This window comes from Ictidomys tridecemlineatus, chromosome 4, assembly GCF_052094955.1.
Source record: "Ictidomys tridecemlineatus isolate mIctTri1 chromosome 4, mIctTri1.hap1, whole genome shotgun sequence".
In the NCBI taxonomy this organism is placed as follows: Eukaryota; Metazoa; Chordata; class Mammalia; order Rodentia; family Sciuridae; genus Ictidomys; species Ictidomys tridecemlineatus.
Window position 1 is genome coordinate 96,756,884 of NC_135480.1, and position 20,750 is coordinate 96,777,633.

The following is a 20,750-nucleotide window of genomic DNA, read 5'->3' on the forward strand; positions in this document are numbered from 1 at the left end:
GTCATATGGTGTCCAGGATCGAAACCCAGTACCTCACATGTGTGAGGCAAATGCTTTACCACTGAGCCACAACCCCATACATTTATCAATAAACAAAATTTATTCATACCCAAGACAAGTCTCTCCCAAGAACACTGTAGACTTTAACCCTGTGGGTCAACCAATGGGATTGAGACCCCTGTCCTCATAAGGAAACAAACAAGGCGAGGACCTGGCGCAACTTTAGAAAAGACTAGCCCTTTGCTCCTTTCTCCTACTCGCGCGAGAGTTTCCTTCACCGAGCCCCCAACTTGGCTTTGAACTGGGCAGCCGGCTAGGAACTTGAGCGCGGGTCCAAGCCCCGCCCTTGACCCCGCCCCTGGCCACTCCTCGCCGCCGTCGAGGACCGTCCATATCCGCTAGTAACCGCCATTTCCTGTCCAACTCTGGGCGCCGCAGGTCAGTGCAGTGGGGTGGGCTCGGGGTCTCTCCTGGCACCTGGGCTGGCTTGGCTCTCAGAGCTGAGTGGAGGCAGCCAGATTGGGCCTCAGTGGCTGAGACGGCAACCGCCGCGGCTGGGACCTCCGTGGAGGGCACAGCGTCGGTGAACGCTGGGGAACCGTTGTCAGGCAACGGGACGCGAACGCGGGCGCGCAGGCCCAGTTGGTTCCTGCAGGAGCGCGCAACGCTTTTACCGTCGCCCAGTGCTCCTCCTGGGGAAGGTGGAAAGGGCCAGACAGCGTGCGTCTTTGGATCCTTGCGCGGGAGCCGAGGGGTTGGATGGTGCACGAGGTGCCCAGCCTGCCTTCTGACCTTTTACCCTTGGGCAGGTTAATTCACGTCGCACTTCCTCCGTTCTGAAAGAGTTAAATATTTGAGCTGGGAAGAACAGATAAGGGCCTCACACTTGTCACCCATTGTGCATCTGGTGCTATACCAATCCCCAAGATGACCCCCAGATTTATATTACCGTTTCTGTAGCACAGAGGAGGACTCTGAGGCTCTGAGGAGTTGTGGCATTAGCCAGGATTATACAATTTGTAACTTGTGGAGATAAGGACTTGGACTCAGAGCAAATAACACAGCTTGTTCCTGGCAAAGTTCTAATTGGCAATTGTAGGTTTCTTACACTACTACCGCACTAAACCTGTGAATCAAAATTAACTACCTGGAGTGTATTTAAAGTATACAGTCCTGGGCCCTATTCCAGGTTTACTGACTGAAAATCTCTGTGGCTAATTCTGAGGAATCTGCAAGCTTCAGATGATCTTTATAGGTGTGCAGATGAACCTTTGGTTACCACTGAGCACACCATGCTGCCTTCCCACTCAAAACCAAAGGTGAGGTAGTAAATCCAAAGTACCTTGGAGAGGATTTGAGAAGAGATGCTGGTGCAATGTGGCATCAGGTTCGAATCCTGCAGGCAAGGATTCACTCCAGGAAAAAAAGCTTCATTCCCGGAAAAAGCCAGAATCATTAAGTGTGGACATTGAAATGCACATTGTCCCATCTCTGGTTACCTGTTACTCCACTAAGTCCAAGCTTCTGACTCTGGGTCTTTTCCAACCAAAAGCAGGAATTAGTGCCCTCTATCCCTGGTGTCCTATTACCTGCTCTCCTGATCTCCTTCTCCCCAGGTCCCTGAATCACAGTGGTTGCTGTTGGCTTTAGAGTAATTATTTGCAGAGCAGTTTTTCTAGCAAAGGGAGCTGGCAGCTTTCTGAAGTGTTGTCACAAATGAGTATCCCTTGGACTTAAACAGCAGAGTGAAATGGATCACCCTGCTGTTATTCATGACATTTATTTATAAACACAAATATGTCCTAAACAATAATCACTTGGCTCTTGGTTTTAGAAGGCTAATAAACCTGACAGTTCTGTTTAGTGTTTTATTAATTTCATCATTTATCCTGCCTCCCTTAGGGATTCTGGTCTACAATGGCTGATGATCAAGAGAAAGATTTGCAGAAATTTTTAAAAAATGTGGATGAAATCAGTAAGTAACAGTAAATCATATACAAATTAAATTTTGCTTTGGAGAGGTGGTATGGCTAAAGAGAAATGATTACTCTATGTTAGTTCCTGGGTTGTCTGACAGATTTATGATTTAAAGAAAAAAATGTAATTGAAGTTAAACAGAAAAAATATTGAGAAATTTATATTATAGCCTCAAGCAGTATTTTCTGCTGTTAATTGGTAGCATAGAAGCTGTTAACCTTCTGATTAGAATTCAGGCTGACAGCTCTCCTCCATATTTTGTTCCCTTTCGTCAAGAGGAGCTGCTCTTTTCTCATCACCAGCGAGCCTGGCTGTCCTTTCAAGGAGACTATTGATCAGTCTGGGAGCCCTTCTGTTTTAGAGTAGAGCCATTTCTGCTCTTGAGCTGCAGATGCAAAATGAAAGGCTTTCCCTCAGAGTCCATCAAAGGACCTGGATGACTTATGATCATTATCCTCTTCTCTTCTCCTCTTGGCAAGAAGACCCTTCTGCAACTTGAAGAAGGGACCTCAAAAAAAAAGCGTACTCTGATCCCACACGTTGCATTCAAGATTCTAAGCCAGACAGCTCCTCTAGAGATTTCAGGGAACTTGTTCCATGCTAGAAACAAACAAGCCAACAAGAAAACAACCTGACGTAGTAAATAGAAATACTATAAAGTGCTGCTTCCAGTGGATTGTACGGGTACAGAGAATAAAATGTTTTAAAAGTAGTTTGGGTAATCTCAAACTGATACATACTGGTATGTTCTTTATGTCCTCATGGACTCTCCTCTGTTCATCCTTGAACACTGGTCCATGAGTTCTGGCCCTGGCCCACTGCTCACCTGCCTCTTCACATGGATTTAACTCCACCTGCTTGCTGGTGACTCCTGCATCTAAATTGCTACCCAGGCTTCTTTTCAGAGCCTCAGTTTCTATGGTCAACTGCCACATTCACTGTGTCTCCAAAATACCCCAGCCTTAGTGTGTCCAGAATTGAATCATCATCCCTTTTATCCTCTGCTCTCTTCCTTCCCAATGAACCCTGCCTTTCTTAACTCCCCCTCCCCCTAGAAATCTAACCCTCTCCACTCACCTCCAATCAGCCTTGGCCTTTGGTTTCTCTGCCCAGCACCATCCTCTCCAGCCCTCTCTTTATGCCATTCCTCTCAGCAGACTTTCAACAACCCCCTAATTGTTGTTTCTGCCATCAGCTTTGTACTTCCCACAGAGTAATGTATCTAAAATGCAAATGTGGGCCAGACACTTCTCTGCTTGGATTCCTTTGCAGCCAAAATAAATTCCAAACTCCCATCAGGACCTCAGTCCTCACATGACCTTGTTCTTACCTCTCTCATCTCTTCCTACCTCACACTTAAGCAGCAGCATTTCCTCTGCTTTCCCTTCCTTTTTTACCTGTCTTAACTTTTATTCGTACTGAGAATTCATTCGGGAATCATTTATACTAGTGTCATCCACTAGAACTTTCTGTGATGATAGAAATGTCTGATAATCTGCGCTCTCCACTGTGGTAAACAAACTAGCCATATGTGACTAGTGAAGATCTGAAATGTGGCTAATATGACTGATGAACTGAATTTCTCATTTTATTTCATTTAGAACAAATTTAAACATAGAGCTACAAGTATAGATTCTATACATTTATTTCTTGGGCTTCCACTATGTTGAGTATTGCTAAACACTATAGGGTATAGTAAAATAATTGTTTTCCTTTTTTTTTTACATCTATAGTTCAGTGAGAAACAGTAAGAAATTTTGAGATGATATATGACACAAAGAAAGACATGCAAAGTACAAGAGAGAGGATCCCAGTTTGGGGGATCATGTTAGTTTTCTAGGGCTGTTGTAACAAAGTACACAGACAGCATGGCTTATACAACAGAATTATATATTTTTTTTCACTGTTCTGGAAACTGGAACTCCAAGAACAAAATGTTAGCAGGTTGGTCTCTCCTGAGTCCTCTTTCTTTGGCTTATGGATAGCCTTTACTTGCTGGGATTTGCATGGTCATCTCTTTGTGCATGTTCTTACAATGACAACAGTCATATTGAATAATGGTCCTACCTTTTAACCTAATTGAATCACATCTTTAAGGCCCTTTGTCCAAATATAGTTACATCTGGATTTAGGGCCTCATCATAATTTTTTTTTTGGGGGGGGGGGCTGGCGTGGGGAGGAAGACACAGTTCAGTCCAAAGCAGTGGTAAAATAAGGTTTGCCTGAAGAAGTGAAATAACTGAAGAACAAGTAGGAGTTGGCCTTTGGGGAGAGGATGAGAGTCTTCCAGATGGGAAATAAGAAGGTAGGGAAGCTGGGCGCTGCAGACAGAGTATGATGCTTCTTAGAAAGGGAAGGAATGGAAAGCCCATGTGACTAGAGAGAAGAGAGTAGGGAGAGAAAGGTCCCATCTGAGTGAGGAGAGGCCAGATAAGGAAGAACTTGGAAGCTGTTATAAGGAATTTGTGTTTACCAAAAGCAATGGGCAGCCTTTAAAGGGGTTGCTTAGAACCGAAGCATGATCAGATTTATGCCTTAGAAAATGCTCTTCAGCCATGGTGTGGAATGTGGACTGGAGTGGAGAAGGAAACATACGAGAGATGTGAGGAGGCCATTACAGTACTGCAGGGAGAAGAGATAGTGGCTGCGCTGGGAGTGGTGGTAGTAGGAATGGACATAATAGACAAATTTGAGACATATTTAGAAGTTATATTCAAACAAGCTTTGGCGTCCAATGGCAGCGGGGGTGAGGGAGAATGAAGACTCAAAGGTGAGTTCAGAGTGTTGAATGGCAGGTGGAGATTGGGCTATTTGCCGAGATAGGGGCATTTGAACAGACTTATGAGGAAAGAAGATGGGCATATTAGGTTTGATGAGTAAGATCTCTTAGGAAAGATGTTCAGAGAACAATTAGCTCTTTTTTCTTCTGAGCCTGGGAGAGGCATGTCTGAACTTAAGGACACAGAAAAGTTAGACCTTGAGAATTGGAAAGTGCTATTCAAAATAGATGCTGAATATTAATATTAGAAAAAAAGACTTTAAAGCTAAGGCCATACTTATTTTTTTTCAGTTTTATATAAGGATTAAATAAAAAAATTATTTATATTTATGATGTACAGCATGGTGTTTTTTAAATTTTTTTATTCTAATTTATTATATATGACAGCAGAATGCAATACAATTCATATTACACATAGAGAACACAATTTTTCATATCTCTGGTTGTACACAAAGTATATTCGAACCATTCGTGTTTTCATACATGTACTTAGGGTAATGATGTTCATCTCATTCCACCATCATTTCTAACCCCATGCCTCCTCCCTTCCCCTCCCACCCCTTTTTTGATGTATGTATATGTTGTAAAGTGATTAAGGCAAGCTAATTTAACCTATTCATCACTTCATATACTTACCATTTTTTCTTGGTGAGAGCACCAAAGAACTATCCCCTTAGCAGTTTTAAGATATATAGTATATTATTGTCAACCATAGTAGGCATGCAGAACATTCTCCTGTCTGACTGAAATTTTGTACCATTTGACCAATATCTTCCTGTTCTTTCCACCCCCAGCCTCTGATAAACACCATTTTTAAAAATCTTTATTTTATTTTTATGTGGTGCTGAGGATCGAACCCAGCACCCTGCACGTGCCAGGCGAGCGCGCTACCGCTTGAGCCACATCCCCAACCCAACACCATTTTATTCTGCTTCTGAATTCAACTTTTTTAGATCCTGATATAAGTAAGATCATACAGTTCTTGACTTTCTGTGTCTGCTTACTTCCTTTAACATTGTGATCTCAGCTCTAGCCATGTTGTCCCAAATCACAGGATTCTTCCTTTTTAAGGCTTAATAGTATACACAGACCTACACTTCACATTTTCTGTTTATCTGTTGGTGGACAGTTGGAGTGATTCTGTGTCTTGGCTACTGGGAATGATACAGCAGTGAATATGGAATGTAGATTCCCAACATACTAATTTTAATTCTTTTGGATACATTTCCAAAAATAAGATTTCTGGATCATATACTAGTTCTATTTTTAAATTTTTTATTTCAAGCAAGACTTTAGTTCTAATTCCAAAATAAACCTATCAAAATATATGCAAGGTCTCTATGGAGAAAATCACAAAATTACAAAATTTAATTGAAACAGATCCCAGTGGTAAAAGCTGGAACAATTTGAGTAACAAAATCAACATTGTATTTGGTTATCATACAAAGTATAAAATAAATTCCATGAGTTCATACTGATATATATAATTGAATAAATAAATAAAAAGACAAATCTCTCATTCTGATGAATTCCAAAAAATTTATGTAGATCTCCTTCTTTAATGAGGTGGAGCAAGACTTACCACCTCATACATACAAATGAGATACATTAAGTGGCTTGCTTCTAAAGAACACAGTCTGACAAGGAATATGGAAAAATAACTTTACAATGGAAAAGAGCTGATAAGCAAACAGTATTAAGTAATCCAGGTTAACATGATAAATCATGTTAATAGCATGTACCCTTGATATGGTGTGCTTTGGTCTTCCTTCCCACAACTGTAATCCTAGGCTAACCATGAGAAACATGTCAGATAAACCCAAATTGATGACACTCTACAAAATGCCTGGCTACCACTTCTGAAACTATCAAGGTCATCAAGAACAAGGAAAGTTTGAGAAATTGTGATGGCCTGGAGAAGCTGAATGACTGAATGTAGTATGGTATGTGAATGAGATCCTGGAACTGAAAAAGACAGTAAAGAGAAACCAATGAAATTAGAATAAAATGTGGAGTTTAGTTAATAAAAAATTTAAGTAAAAAACAAAATAATATCCATATAAATGGAGACTTTTTAAAATCATGAATGGGAAGATCCATTTGGTAAAGATATCAGTTCTCAAATTATTTCATCTAGTCAATACAATTGAGAACAACATCCCTAAAGTGGTTTGTGCTAAAATTCAATAAGGTGGTTCCAAAGTTCATATGGAAGAATAAAGATCAAGAAAAATTAAGAAATTTCTATAGGACAAAAAGGAGGGAGAACTCTTCCTAGCCACAATTCAAGATTATTATAAAACTACAGTAATTATAGCATGGAGGTTTAGGGTTGGAAAAACAAGCAGTCCAGTGGAAAGGAATGAAGAGCCTAGAGCAGATTGACAGCAGGCTGAGAAGGACAAGACACAATCAGTGGAGAGAACAAGAGCCTCCACAGATGCTCCCATGTTACACAGAAATCAACTCCAGGTGGATCACAAACATAAACGGGAAAAATAAGCCTTTAGAAAGAAGAGACCACATTTGTAACTTTAATGGCACAAAAGGCATAAATCACAAAAGATTGGTGTATATAACATTAAAATTAAAAGGAAATCTCTTTGATAAAAGTTTCAAACAAACAAACGAAAACACAGTTCATACTAAAAGAGAAAATGTTTACAAATCCATGTAACCAGCTTGGAATATATCAAGGAATCATATAAAGACATACAAAAGGGACAAATGACCAGTAAAAAATTGGTCAAAGATAGGAACAGATACTTCACAGAAGAAGCTGTCCAAATGGTCTGCAAATCAATAAGAGACTTAATCCCAGTCATATTCAGCAAAATGCAAATTAATAAGATACCTTTCCCATCCACCGGAGTGGCAACAATGTGAATGTTTGATATTAGCAAGCTTTGACAAAAATGTGGAGGAATAGGAAGACTTTTTTGTACATTGCTGTAGGAATAAAAACTGGTGCAGCTATATTTTAATATATAACGTGTGCACAAGGTAATGTATGAATACAGGTATGCTGTATTTATTTGCTGTAGCAAAAAATAACCTGGATATCTGTTAATAAGAGTGGATCAAGTATGGTACATACAATGATTAAAGTGAATTACTTGGAGCCAAATGCACCAAGAAATCTCTAAATCATATTAAGAGATAAAGTAGGTAGCAAAAGAATGCACATTCTATAAAGTTGTTTATTAAAAAGTATAAACACACACATATCAGATCCTCTTAGGATTGGGAAAATGGTCATGAATTTCCTTCTTCCTATCAAGGGTGGAGTCCTGGATTGGCCATGTGACTTGTTTAGCCAAAGTGATGTTTACAAAAATGACACAAACAGAAACCTAAAAGCACAAACATTGGGGCTTGCTTTCTTGGCTACCCCTGCTGGGATGAGATACCCTTTCCCTAAATGTTCCTATTGCTCCAGCCAAAGCCAGACAACTTGCCCAAGCAGAGCAACTTAGATGACTGATAACTGAAAAGTGAGCCCAGCTGAAACTCAGAGAACTAGCAGCTAAGTCCAATTCAAAAGACTAACCCAGAGAATTGGAAACTAAATAAAGCTAGACAAATAGTGTTTTTCAGTCAATAAATTTCAAGATAGTCTGTTATACAGCAAAAACTCAATGGTATAAATATTAGACAGTAAAACATGCTGGAAAAGGATATATATGAACTGATAGATGGTATGGAAAAAAGTACCTCATTTTATGAATATTTAAAGTATTTTACAACTAAAATTTGAAGCAACTTTCCTTGGAAAGTTAATGGGAAATGAAGAAATGGTAATGAGAAAATACCTTTAAGAAATTATTCATGTACAGAGGAGACAGGGGGGGTTGGGGAGTTAAAGTGTGTAAACATCTTTAGGGGGAAGCTGATTGACTGGGTTGGAAATATTGCCGAGATGGAATAATTAATTGGTGATGCAGGGTTCCTGTTTATGTTAAACAGGATGGAATGGAATCAGTATGATGGGATCCTGAGCACAAGATGAGTGATAAACCTCACTCGGGAGGAGGGACACCTTTTCCTTGTGGTAGGAAGAATGGATGGATGTAGATGTAGGCAGTTTTATAGTTTCGATGACAGGAAGTTGTTGAAAGAGTTTCTTTCTGATGTCAGCCCTTCCCTCTCTGAATAAATTAGTAAGATCATCTGTTTGGGATAGTCATGTTTTAATACCAAAAAGCTTGAAAGTCCTTGGGGATAGTAGAATGCCTTGCTAGTAGGATTGATGGCCATCACTGAAGGTCCAGTGGAGTTAAGACCAGTTCTCTCAGGCATCTTTCTTTCTCTATAAGTACCCAGCATCCCGAATAAAGGCTGAGAAAGGTGGATCCTTGGATTCATCTAGAGTTGGAACTTTGCGTGGCTTATGTGAGATGGGAGGGCAGGATGGCTACCAAGGGGCAGACTGTGGAATCTGAGTTTGGAGGCAGTACTATGAAGATTATTTTGTGATCTCAGAGATGCCTGTACCTTACTCCCACACAAGATTATTAGTTCTTTTAAAACAGGATATTTTTATTTATCATTGTTATCTGCAGCATTCAGCATAATATCTAACTCTGAATAAGCTCTCCAAAAATTATTGTTGAATTGACTAATAGCTTAAAACTGTTCCTTGAAGCCCAGACTTAAATTCTTTGGTAGCTTTTTCCATGCAAAACAAATCTTGTTCTGAATTGTTTCATATTGGTTCTAATTGCTCTGTTTTGTTTCCCATTGCCTTATTTTCCTTCTTTAAGTTCTCCCCCATTAATTTTATACACTGTCCTTCTAATGAATGGAGTCTTTCCTTTTGAAGACCTCTTTTGATTGATTCACATCTGATTTCTCCTCTAGCCACTTTAATTCAGGAGATGAATTCTGATGACCCAGTTGTTCAACAGAAAGCTGTCCTCGAGACAGAGAAGAAACTACTGCTCCTGGAGGAACACCAAGAGGAGGATGGGTGCAAGACCACCTTGAACAAGACGACGATCAGTCCTCCACAAGCCCCTGCAGAGGTTTCTTTTTCTATTTCAGTCTTATATAAGTAGGTACAGCAGGAAGACCTGCATTGAGGCAGTCATTTAATTTCAAGCTATCTGGTGAAGCTGAAATACTCTCTCGTTTCTTAGATTTACCAGATTCATTTTCTACAAGGAAGTATAAACTCTTGATTTTTTTGCCCCCTTGATCTTTCTGGGTCATTTATAAACAACTTTTGGGTTTGTTGTAATGAGAGTTTGGCCTCTACTCCCTGAGCATGTATCCCATATTTAAGCTGTACTGTTAAAGTAATAAATTCTACTAATTCATATTTCCAACTCATGCAGCCACAGATGGCGTCCCTTAACCTGGATACCCTTGCTTTTCCAAACTCAACCCCATAACAACTGCACCCACAACCAGATCTCCTAATTTAAAGCAAGCTCCCTAAATTTTGGACCTTTCCATATGAGTGGTTAAAGGAAATGACTTGTCTCCTCATTTATAATCAATTTGCCTTCTTGGTTTGTATACCTATAAATCAGAGAGTGGTTTTTGAAATTTGTTTCTTTGTTTTTATGAACGCCTGTGTCTTACAGAATGCAGATGAATTAAGCCCAGGTAAGAACAGCATCTCTTTTCCCAATGAGTATTATTTGTTTAGGATCTTTTTTTTTTATTGATTATAACTTCTAGACCTTTAAATTATAGCTTCTAGGCTTACAAACAACCAATGAACAAAATCCACTGATCACACAATTCTGGTACTAGTGGTCAGAGGGAAAAGTACTCAGACGCTTTTCTGTATTTTCTCCTGACCAGTCTTCTGTAAACTGACTTCAGTTATTATACATCATCCAATTTACTCTTAGGGAATTCAGATATTTTCTGTCTTGATCAGCTCCACAGCTCATTATGCTAAATGGAACCAAAAAAAATGTCTCTCTTCAAAGAAAAAAATCTTTTAAAAGACATAATTCAAATTTGAAGCATAGTCATAGCCATCATGTATAATAATACATCACGCAGATTACCATTTAATGTCAAATTAAGAAAAATGTCATTTTAGCTGCCTCAGAACCGTGTGTGTGCATGTGTGTGCCTGTGCCTACGTGTGTGTGTGTGTGCATGAGAAGTGTGGCTGTAAAACTCTAAAGTAACTCTTTTTGGCATTTGAGTTAAAGAACTGATTATAGTATTTGGGTTTTTCTTTTGGCTGTTTGAAATTACTCTGCCATCAGAGGCCTTCTTGGCATCTGTGGAGAAGGATGCGAAGGAGCGAGCCAAGAGAAGAAGGGAAAACAAAGTCTTAGCAGATGGTAATTATCAGTCTTTACTTTTCATTGCTGAACAATTCATGCTGTAGAGAGCATACGAGAGTCTGTTATGATGTTTGAGGATATTAAAAGTCCCAGGCAGAGGATTCATCATGGGCCTGTGGCAGTGGGATCTGACCAGGCAGAAGTCACTGGGGGTCTGTTCTCTGCTCCTGCATCAAGGCACAACCAGTAGGACACAGCCTTAGTCGCCCTCCACAGTCAGCCTATCTCCTAAAGCAAATGGGCTTAGGGGATCAGATTCCTGAAGAGTGCTTGGAAAGTAGGGAGGGAAGGGAGTGGCTCCACCAGTAGCCTGAGATGTGTATTATGTATGAGGTGTAGAGAAGAAGTCAGAAAGAAAAATGAAATGAGAAAATAAAATTGTGAGAAAAGAGGGGAGAAATAAAGGAAAAGAAAGACACATGTCGAGTGTTGGGGGTGAGAGACCTATGCCAAACAGGTGCTTTCAGTTTCTTATGTCGCCAGTGGTCTGTGTGCTGCAGATCTGCATGAGTCCATATTTGTTAGAACACTAACTATGGGACCTGTTTATGAGACATTGGTCTCTGTGACAGTGTTGGAGTGGTTCTGAGCCTTAATGCAAAAAGAGTCACTTTCTCTAAGAAGCTACTTAAAAGTCTTACAAAAAAAAAAAAAAAAGAAGAAGGAAACGAAGAAGATAGTCCTGAAATACGTGCAGAGAGAAAAGAGTGTTAATTGCTTTTTGGGTCAATGGCAGCTAAGATCTTCAAGTGGAATTGGAAAAATCAGGGAAATGGAGTCAGGAAGAATTTTCTAATGTACAGTGAGAGCTCAATTGTATGACTGTTATTTTCATAGCCCTGAAAGAAGAGGGGAACGAAGCCTTTGTCAAAGGTGACTATGAAACGGCAATCTTGCACTACAGCCAGGGCTTGGAGAAGCTGAAGGACATGAAAGTGTTGTACACCAACCGAGCCCAGGTCAGTGAGCTGCGGATTTACCCAGGGTTCTCAGAGAATGGTTGTCCGTGAACTTGACAAACAGTTGAAGACAAAACTAGATTTTTTTTTAGGCTTTACCAGCCTAACAGGTAAACCAACTGTTTACCAATTGGCCCTTGATTTGTATGTGGAGTGTACCAGTTTCCACAGTATTAACACCACAATCTATTTTAAGTCCCTGATGGGAGGTCACTGGAGGAGGAGGACTGGGAGGAACTGCGTAGCATCATGGCATCAGCTCCTTCCACAGAGTACATCCTCCCCAGCACATCCCTGAGGATGACTGGGCGCTTTCCTATGTGGACAAAGGAGAAAACCAGTAGAATGTAATAACCTGCGAGACTTTGTCATTCTGCCACCACTCAATTCCACTGGCCTCCTCTTTTGGTGGTAGTCTTAACTCCTAAAAGCTACTCCCTTGTGACTATCTTATTCATCATATCCATCCCTCTTTAAGATTGAAATCCTGTGACTGAAGTAAATTAGGTAGCTGATGGAAATAGAGCCAGTTTCTCAGAAATTTGGATTTTCTAAAATCCCTTTCATCTCAGATTTGTATCATAGGGGTTCACAGTCACTTGGAACACCAGGTAAAAACCATCACAGGTGTTCATTTCCTGCTACTTAATTACAGGACAAAGCTGATAGCTATTAGTTGAAACAAGAATGTCACCTGTGACCCATCATTGAAAAGTAGTTGAGTTCTTATGGGGTAGAGGTCTCCTTGCTCAGGCCTGAAAAACTGGCAGATTCAGGGCATGATTGTCTGATTGTTAGGACCTGTCAGCAAGGACCCGTGTGAGATGAACTGGATGCCATGTCATTCACCAGAGGAAGAGTCTGCGGCAGAGTCCCTGTCAGTGCCAATCTCTGTAACTCAAGATTAAATGTCTGGTTGGGGTGTGTTGAGGAAGAGTATGGAAAGCAAGAAACAGGACATTGGGAAGCCAGAGTCTAGAGAGTGACGATGTAACCTCATTAGTTTAGCGGTTTGAACACATCACACTAGAGTTGAGGTGTCATTTATCTACCTCCATTTGTGGAGAAAACTTGTTAAAGGAAGTGAACTGATAAATAAGGTAGCCTGAGGCCGATTTGGCAGTTTACATTTTTTCACCCTATCACCCTAACTAGACTATAAATGTGAATCTTTTGAGGGCAAAAACTGCTATATCTTTCCCCCCAGTGCTCTATTTATAATGGACATTCCCTAAATTCTGATTGAGTTACATAACATTGGAAGCATAATAAGACCATTTAAGGAATTAAGCTTCTGTTGATGATTCAGAAGAATCATTTAAATGTAAGCAATTAGTATAATAATTACATTTCCTTCTTGTTTATCACCAATTTGGCCCCTAAAAACATCTACCTACTGGCGCTTGTTCAATCTTGTTGCTCTGAAGTGATTCAAAAGCAATAAAATTGAATTGTTTTTAAAATGTTATATAATTCAGACTTATGTCTAATCGGATTTCCCTAATTCATCTAAATTAGTTACATTTTTTTACTGTACTCAATTTTAAACAGTTTTTTGATTAATTCTGAAGAATCACATTAGGAGTGAATGTGGATAAATTTAAGTAAATGCAATGAAAAGCTTTGGGAAAGTAATTTCTCCCAGCTTTCCCGAAGAGAAAGCTTATTCAGAGACAAACACAAAATGTGTTGCCTAGTGTTAGGCATCATTTGAACCATTGACTGTTTTTAAAATTCCTCCCCTGTTTGCATGCAGGGCTAGAAAACACTTAATAAGGACCCTGTGAATTGAATGTTGCTTGCTAAAGAAAAAATAAAACTACCCTTTTATCGCTTTGTTTTTCTCCTGAAGCAAATGTTATGATCAATAGATTGCTGGGGTAATTTAGATAAATCTAGAGTTTAATTGCCATTTGGCAAAAGAAGTTCTTCTTAAATGTGGAAAAGCAAAAGAGAATGGAAAAGTTACAGGGTGTTGAATCCAAGCCTTAAAAAAAAAAAAAAGGAAAAAAAAGGACAAAAAGTAAAAAGCTGTGTGGTAAAATTGTTGAAGCCCTGGAAGGCTTTTTCAGGGTCTGCGTGTATCCTTAATCAGTGTCATGGAGTCATGGCTACAGTTGTCTAGATGCTAAGTTCTTCCTCACATCCTCTGGCTTTCAAATGCAACCTAAGACCCAGAGGAAAGGATGGTGTTTTATAGAGCAGGCAGCTTAAAGGTTTGTCTTCTTCAGTTAGTACAGAGCCGGAGATAATGAAGGAACAGCACTGCAGCTTCTGTTCTGTGGCAGGGAGCCACACTGCAGAGATTCATTAACTGACTGTTCCCTGCTCCTTCCTCACTTTGGCTGAGAGCTTAGATTCGCCCATGAGTTCCAGCACTGACCTTGTAATTGGCCTGTTCATGTAACTATCTCATCTTATTGTTAAGAATGTCTCGGTGCCTTGGCACAGTTTTGATCATGGAGAAGCCTACTTGTGGTGGCTCTATTACTGGTGACTGATGGGACCCTAGAAAATCTACTTATCCTCCAGATGCTTAGTTTTCCTTTCTTACATGGGGTGATCATTGTTACTTCTTGGGGAACTCTAATCTTTGTAGTGCTCCTCAGTAAGAATTTATTGGCCACTTACTGTGTCCAGTAATTAGTAGAGAGCTTATAGTAGTCATTATGCTTATCTTTAAACAGTCTTTCATTTTTTTATTTGCCCCTAGTTCTGGAAACTTTAACTGATTCAAATCCTGAAGTTGGTTTAGTTTAAGTTCATTCAAATTCCGAGTTAATTCTTGAATGTCAAGATTTTCTCCAATTTCAGAAAAATTCCAAAAGAGTTTCCAGACACTTCTACTGAGGGTTCATGGTACTGGGCTCTTAAATCAGCCTATTTCCTATATTTCTTCCTTTCTGATAGGTTCATAAGGACAGAGCAGAATGTTTTCCTTATTAATTTTTGGTAACAGCATTACTGAGATACAATTCACATACCACATAATTCACCCACTTGAAGTGTACAATTACTAGCTTTTAGTATAAACACAGAGTTGTGCAACCATCACAATCAATGCTTGAACATTTTCTTATCTTCAGAAGAAATTCCACGCTCTTTAGCTGTCACTCTACTCTTCCCAATCTCCTCCTGGTCCCCAGCCCTAGGCAACCACTAATCTACTTTCTATCTCCATACATTTGCCTACTCTGGATATTTCATATAAATGGAATCATATGTTTATCCTTTTGTGACTGCTTTCACTTGGTATACAATTCTCAAGGTTCATTCACATTGTAGTATGTATCTTTTTTTTTTTTTTGGTGAGGGAGGAGTACCAGGGATTGCACTCAGGGGCACTCAACCACTGAGACATATCCCCAGACCTATTTTGTATTTTATTTAGAGACAGGGTCTCACTGAGTTGCTTAGCACCTCACTTTTGCTGAGCCTGGCTTTGGACTTGTGATCCTCTGGCCTCAGCCTCCCAAGTCACTGGGTATATCAGTTCTTTATTCCTTTCCATTGCTGAATTATTTTCCATTGTATATTTTTCTACAATATTTTTGTTTATCCATAAGTTCATAAACATTTGGACTCTTTGTACTTTTTGACTATTACTAATTGTTCTGTTATGAGCATTTGTGTACAAGTTTTTATGTGGATTTATGTTTACAGTCTTCTTATAATCTAATTACAGGTGTAATTACAAAGTCATTTGGTAACTTTGCAGTTAACCACCTGAGGAACTGCCACACTTTTCCAAAGTGACTGCAGCATTTTACATTCCTCCAAGCTGTTCCAGTTTTTCCATGTCATTTCCAACACTTGTTATGTTCTGCCTTTTTGATTCCCTTTATTATTTGGTGTCTTTCTGGAACATTCACAAACAGGGTAGCTTCCAGAATCTAGCTCTTCCTTTGCAGCTGTGGTTATTGTGCTGGACATTTTCTGTTTGTGCCTCTTCGTCCTTCTCTGCTCTGCTCTGTGACAGGGGGGTAGGCCCATGTAGACTAGTACCTTGGCTTCCCAGCCCTTTTGTTTTCATTTAGGTTCAACCATTGAGGTCAGAAGGAAGGAGGAGAGTGAGACTGGGATACTTATTCTGGCTTTTAGCTCCAGCAAAGGTCTCGGCTCATGTCAGGCACTTTGTTTCACATGGATGTTGTCTCCTGTTTTCCACATCGCTCCCTCTTTCTGCCTCCTCAGTTCCAGCTGTGGTGATGGCTGCTCACTACTAGCCCAGGTTCTGTAACATCCCTTGCCGGTTCCCCTGAGCCCTGCCCTCGCCTTCCAGTTAGTCCTTGTAACAAACTCCTTGCTTTCCCAGTGTTTCCTGCTGGGATCTTCCTGATTCAGGGGACAGCAATCACTCCTCTCCACCCTTCTCCTTCTATGTTGACTAAAGACTGCGTGTTGCAGAGTTGTGTGTGAGTGTCAGCTCTTTGTGTCATTACAGGCTTATATAAAACTTGGAGATTACCAGAAGGCACTGGGGGATTGTGACTGGGCTCTGAAGGTAAGAGAATATTTCCATTCCCCTGTGATAGTGTCGGGCTTGCTGGGCCAGATGTCTTAGTCCTGAAATGGATAGAAGGGAGCTGCTAGTGTATGATGCTGGGAAAGGTTCTGCAGACAGAGCCTCAGTTTCCTGACCTATCAGGTGGGATAGAATAGAATTGTTGCCAGGGTCCCGATAATGCACGTGAAGTACCTGGCTCCTATTAAGCATTCCAGAGAAGCCACGTCGTTATTGGTTTTTTAAGGTTTTATACTGTGGCAGCTCTTTCTTTCCTATTGTGTCATCAGATGCTTTGCCCCATGCCTTGGTGGCAATGACACCTCTCTGGAGCCCTGGAGCTTGTTTCTGCAGTATTGCCATTCTTCCTCATCAGCTTGTGCATTTCCCCTCCAGCCCTAATAATTTAGAACTGTAGTATGCTGTCTTTGTAGAGGAATAATCAGAAGAATACTTGTTGTTTGACTTCAGTCAAGCCTCAGGCTGTACATGATATTCCCTCTGAAATCTGCCAAAATAATCAAAGGTACAGAGAAGTAAGGAATGTTCTGTTTGATTCCCTTTGATTCCCTAAAATGGCATGATCATTTCTTGGACATGTTATTTCAGATGACTAAATATTTAAATAGCCCCTTTTCTATATTCTTGTTACTCTGTCACAGGTGGCTTTAATTAAATAACCAAACTAGCACTTTTCAAATTTATGCACAGAAGTTCTAAAACAGAGGAGAATGAACTTGAGCCCCCGGAGGGTCTACAAACAAGAAGCATGAAATTTCTTTTTCATCCTTGGGAATTTTGCATGGCACTCCATAAAAATTTTCTTTTTGTTTTAATATAATAGTATTATTTTAAACAACTTAGAATCAAGGAAAATTGTGGAGGTGGGAGAATATACCAGGTATATCCCATAGAATTTAACTCCTTGGAACAGTACACCTAGCCTAGTCTAATGATCATGGCCTATACTATGAGTGCATGTCCATAGCAACCTACTGGCTACATCTATTTATTTTTTATTGAGGAGGAAACCAGAGAAACAGAGATGAGCTAGAAATTCACCTTTGCCTATGATAGTTCATAAAACATGCAGGATCCTCCTCCAAAACCGACATCTGGAGAATCTGGTTTCTTTATCCCTTAGGAGATATAGTGTGTGATAAGCATTGCCCTATTGCATTGTGGAGGTTCTTTAAGGTGTGAGGTTGGTTGTCCAAAGCTGAATAATAATATCAAGTAATAATATCAAGTCTTTGCACATCTAGCATAGATCCTCTAACCTACTTTGTCACCTTGATTGATCATGATTTCTTTTTTTTTTACCACCATTCTGTAAGGGAAGAGAAAGGCAGGGATGTTTTGCTTGGTTGTTGCAACAATAACAGCAAAACCTGTGATTTGCTGCATGCTCACAACATCCTATCCTGTTCTGTTCAATACCACTGTTTTCCCTATTTTTCTGACAAGGAAGCTAAGCCTTGGAGATGAATTAAGTAACTTAAGCAGGATCACAGAGCTACTATGAGTCTTACTGTAAGTCCATGCTCATAACCATCTATTGTAAATGGTCTTTCTCCTGAAACTTTAAGCCCCTTAATCCCTGGGTGTAGATTCTCATTTCCCTTCTGTGGAAGAAATAATATCTCCTCGAAGGCCTCCAGGAATCTCTTTTCTTATCTGCAAGGACTAAAAAGGTAAACATATCCTCATGCTGACTCAGGAGAACACACTGGCCTGCTCCCAAATGTTAGCTGAAGCACAGTGTAATTAATGGTGAAACCAAGGCAAAGTAGGCCCAATGGAGCTGACATTAAAAAACGCTGACACTCAGCAGCCAGTCTTGTTAAATGCCCAGCAAGGCTCCCACTTGAAGAGGTTTTGTAAACACTTGGAGGTGTGGGAAAAGATGCACAAGAAATTCTAAAAACTAGTAACAGTTCTTATGAAACCATGAGATCAAAAAAAGTTTCACTTTCTTTGAAAGTCTTTAAAATATCAGTAGCAATTATCACTGGCACTCCATTATTAGAGGATTAGTGCTTTCATGCCAATTTAATATTTTTTGGTATCTTTGAGTTGGTAGAGATAAGCTCCTGTGATATTTGAGGACTGATGTCCCTTGTGGAAGAAGATAAAGCCATGAAGTTTGGTTCAATTAGTAAGAATCGTTCCTTTCTTGGTAGAGCACTTCCTGCATAAATGAAATGTGTCTTCCTCTGATGGCAGGATTCCTTTAAAGGGAAGCTGAGATTCACTCAAGAAACACCATCAAAGGAGAAAGGCCCAGTAGTAAGAAAGTCAGTGGCCCTTTGCATGGGTATCAGAGTTGGCAAGGTCACAGCTACACCCACTTGTTGGTGACTCAGCCTATGGCCAGGGCCCTGAACTTGGGGCTCACTTGCCTCCTCTGTGTAACCATGGTGCTCTACCAGGGAATGTGCTGAGCATTCATATCTCATGAGCTTCAGTGCTGGATTTCCCATTTTTCCTTTGAATGTTTCTTTCCTGCATCCTCAGTTTTGCCCTTCAAGAATTTTAAGTTCATAGCTCTGCTCTTTGCCTTTCTTCACTCATCTCCTCTTATGAGTATAGCTGTTATCTCTGCAAATGGCTCTCTGGCCTCCTTACCCATTCTCTCCCTGACCCCCAGCCCCTGGGCTGCTTTAGAGGCACCTTCTACAAGTGTCCATTCAGTAGTCTTGGCATCATTGAAATCTAGAAGCCAGCTCTTCATCCCCCCACTCAGCCTTCCCCTCTACCTTCCCTCAGTGACCTCCTGCTCAGGATATATCATGTTCTCCAGGCAGCCACACACCGAATTTTGACTTCACACCCTCCTTTAGCTTTACCATTTAGAGTTAGTTGGTGCTGGTGTTTCTTTGACATAGCTCTGGTTTCTGCACTTCCTTCCACTCCCATTGTCATCTGACTTCAGACATTAGCCCTCATTCCATGTGATTGTCTGGTATCCTCACTCATCTCCCTGCCTTTCCCTCCTTTGGTCAGTTCTGCATGCTGCCTCCATCAGTGACTCACCCTTCTCTGGCTTGGCACTCAAGGCCTCCATATGGAATCATGTCTGGCTCACCCTCAAGCCCCATCTTCCCTCCACCCAGCACCTTCCCCTCAATCTCAGCTGGACTATCCACAGAAGCCCTCTGGACTCTCCTACCTCCAGACCTTGCTGAACCCCTTCTTTCTCTGTCTCCTCTCTTCACTTCTCCAGTCACTCAAGATCTGCTTTAAATCCCACCTCCTTTCAGACCCTGTTTATACTACATCTCTTTAGACCAGACTTACTTCGACTGAACTTTTTCAATAGAATTTTCTATAGCATCTATATGCTTTTATCTATAGCACACTTATAAAGGAGATTTGATATACTTTTTAAGCCCTTCTTGGGTCTCAAGTTTATAAATGGTCATATTTCAGATTCCAGCTCTTCACTTACTGTCCAGGTCATGAAGCTCTCCACCCTCATTTTCTCATCTGTAGAATGAAGATAGAACCGTGCATGCTTCACTGAGGTATTAAAGGGCTTATATGAGATCGCAAAAACTATCAATTCAGTGCCTAGAACATGGAGTGGACTGAGAAGTCCCATGTGCTCTTGTCATTCGTTACTTCCATTCCCTTTCCAGTGAGTCGGAAAATGACAGACCTGAAAATGCAATTCCTTTGAATGTCCTCTGCAGGCCTCTTCAGCCATTCTTGTTCCCTCTCTTACTACTGGTCTCCTTTTCTTTAAATCTTCTCTTTTGCTCTGAAATGAATTGCTGTTGTTGTAACCATAGCAACAGCAGCTAATCAGACCAATCAAAGTGTTTTACATGATTCTTCCTCATTACAACCTGTGCATTAAGAGAAAGATACTATTATTCTCTTCACTTTCCAATGTGGAAAATAAGTGTCCAAAAAGGCAGGTGACCTGGTCAATAGCCCACTTCTACAGTGAGTGGCAGAACAAGGATTTACCCTGAACACTTTATAGACTTCTGAAGTGGACCCCGAACCTCATTAAATCTAAACCCTAAGGAGCACCTGATCTGGCACAATGCCTTGCACCTAAATGGGGGTCAATAAAGGTTAACTAACTGGATATTTTAAATTTTAGTTCATGTCTGTGCCAAATCATTCCTTGCAGAATTATAACAATCAATGACATATTCTTAGCCATAAATTTCAATCCTGCCTCTTTAATAGGGCAGTCCTTTGGATCT

At 40.4% G+C, this 20,750-nt stretch overlaps 1 protein-coding gene across 6 annotated transcripts in view; it reads left to right on the forward strand.

The window, feature by feature from the left end:
* The first annotated feature begins 295 nt into the window (after positions 1-295).
* The window catches only part of Ttc12 (tetratricopeptide repeat domain 12), a 56,744-nt gene continuing 36,289 nt past the window's right edge, over positions 296-20,750 (forward strand). For 5 of the 6 annotated variants that reach the window (XM_078047026.1, XM_040285232.2, XM_078047028.1 and 2 more), the window contains exons 1-7: positions 296-438; positions 1,903-1,975; positions 9,617-9,780; positions 10,345-10,366; positions 10,987-11,064; positions 11,905-12,026; positions 16,471-16,530. In XM_078047026.1, the coding sequence (XP_077903152.1) occupies positions 1,918-1,975; positions 9,617-9,780; positions 10,345-10,366; positions 10,987-11,064; positions 11,905-12,026; positions 16,471-16,530 (504 nt within the window). In that variant the 5' untranslated portion in view covers positions 296-438; positions 1,903-1,917. The remainder of the gene's footprint in view (positions 439-1,902; positions 1,976-9,616; positions 9,781-10,344; positions 10,367-10,986; positions 11,065-11,904; positions 12,027-16,470; positions 16,531-20,750) is intronic. The other variant, XM_078047027.1, reaches the window with a different exon arrangement.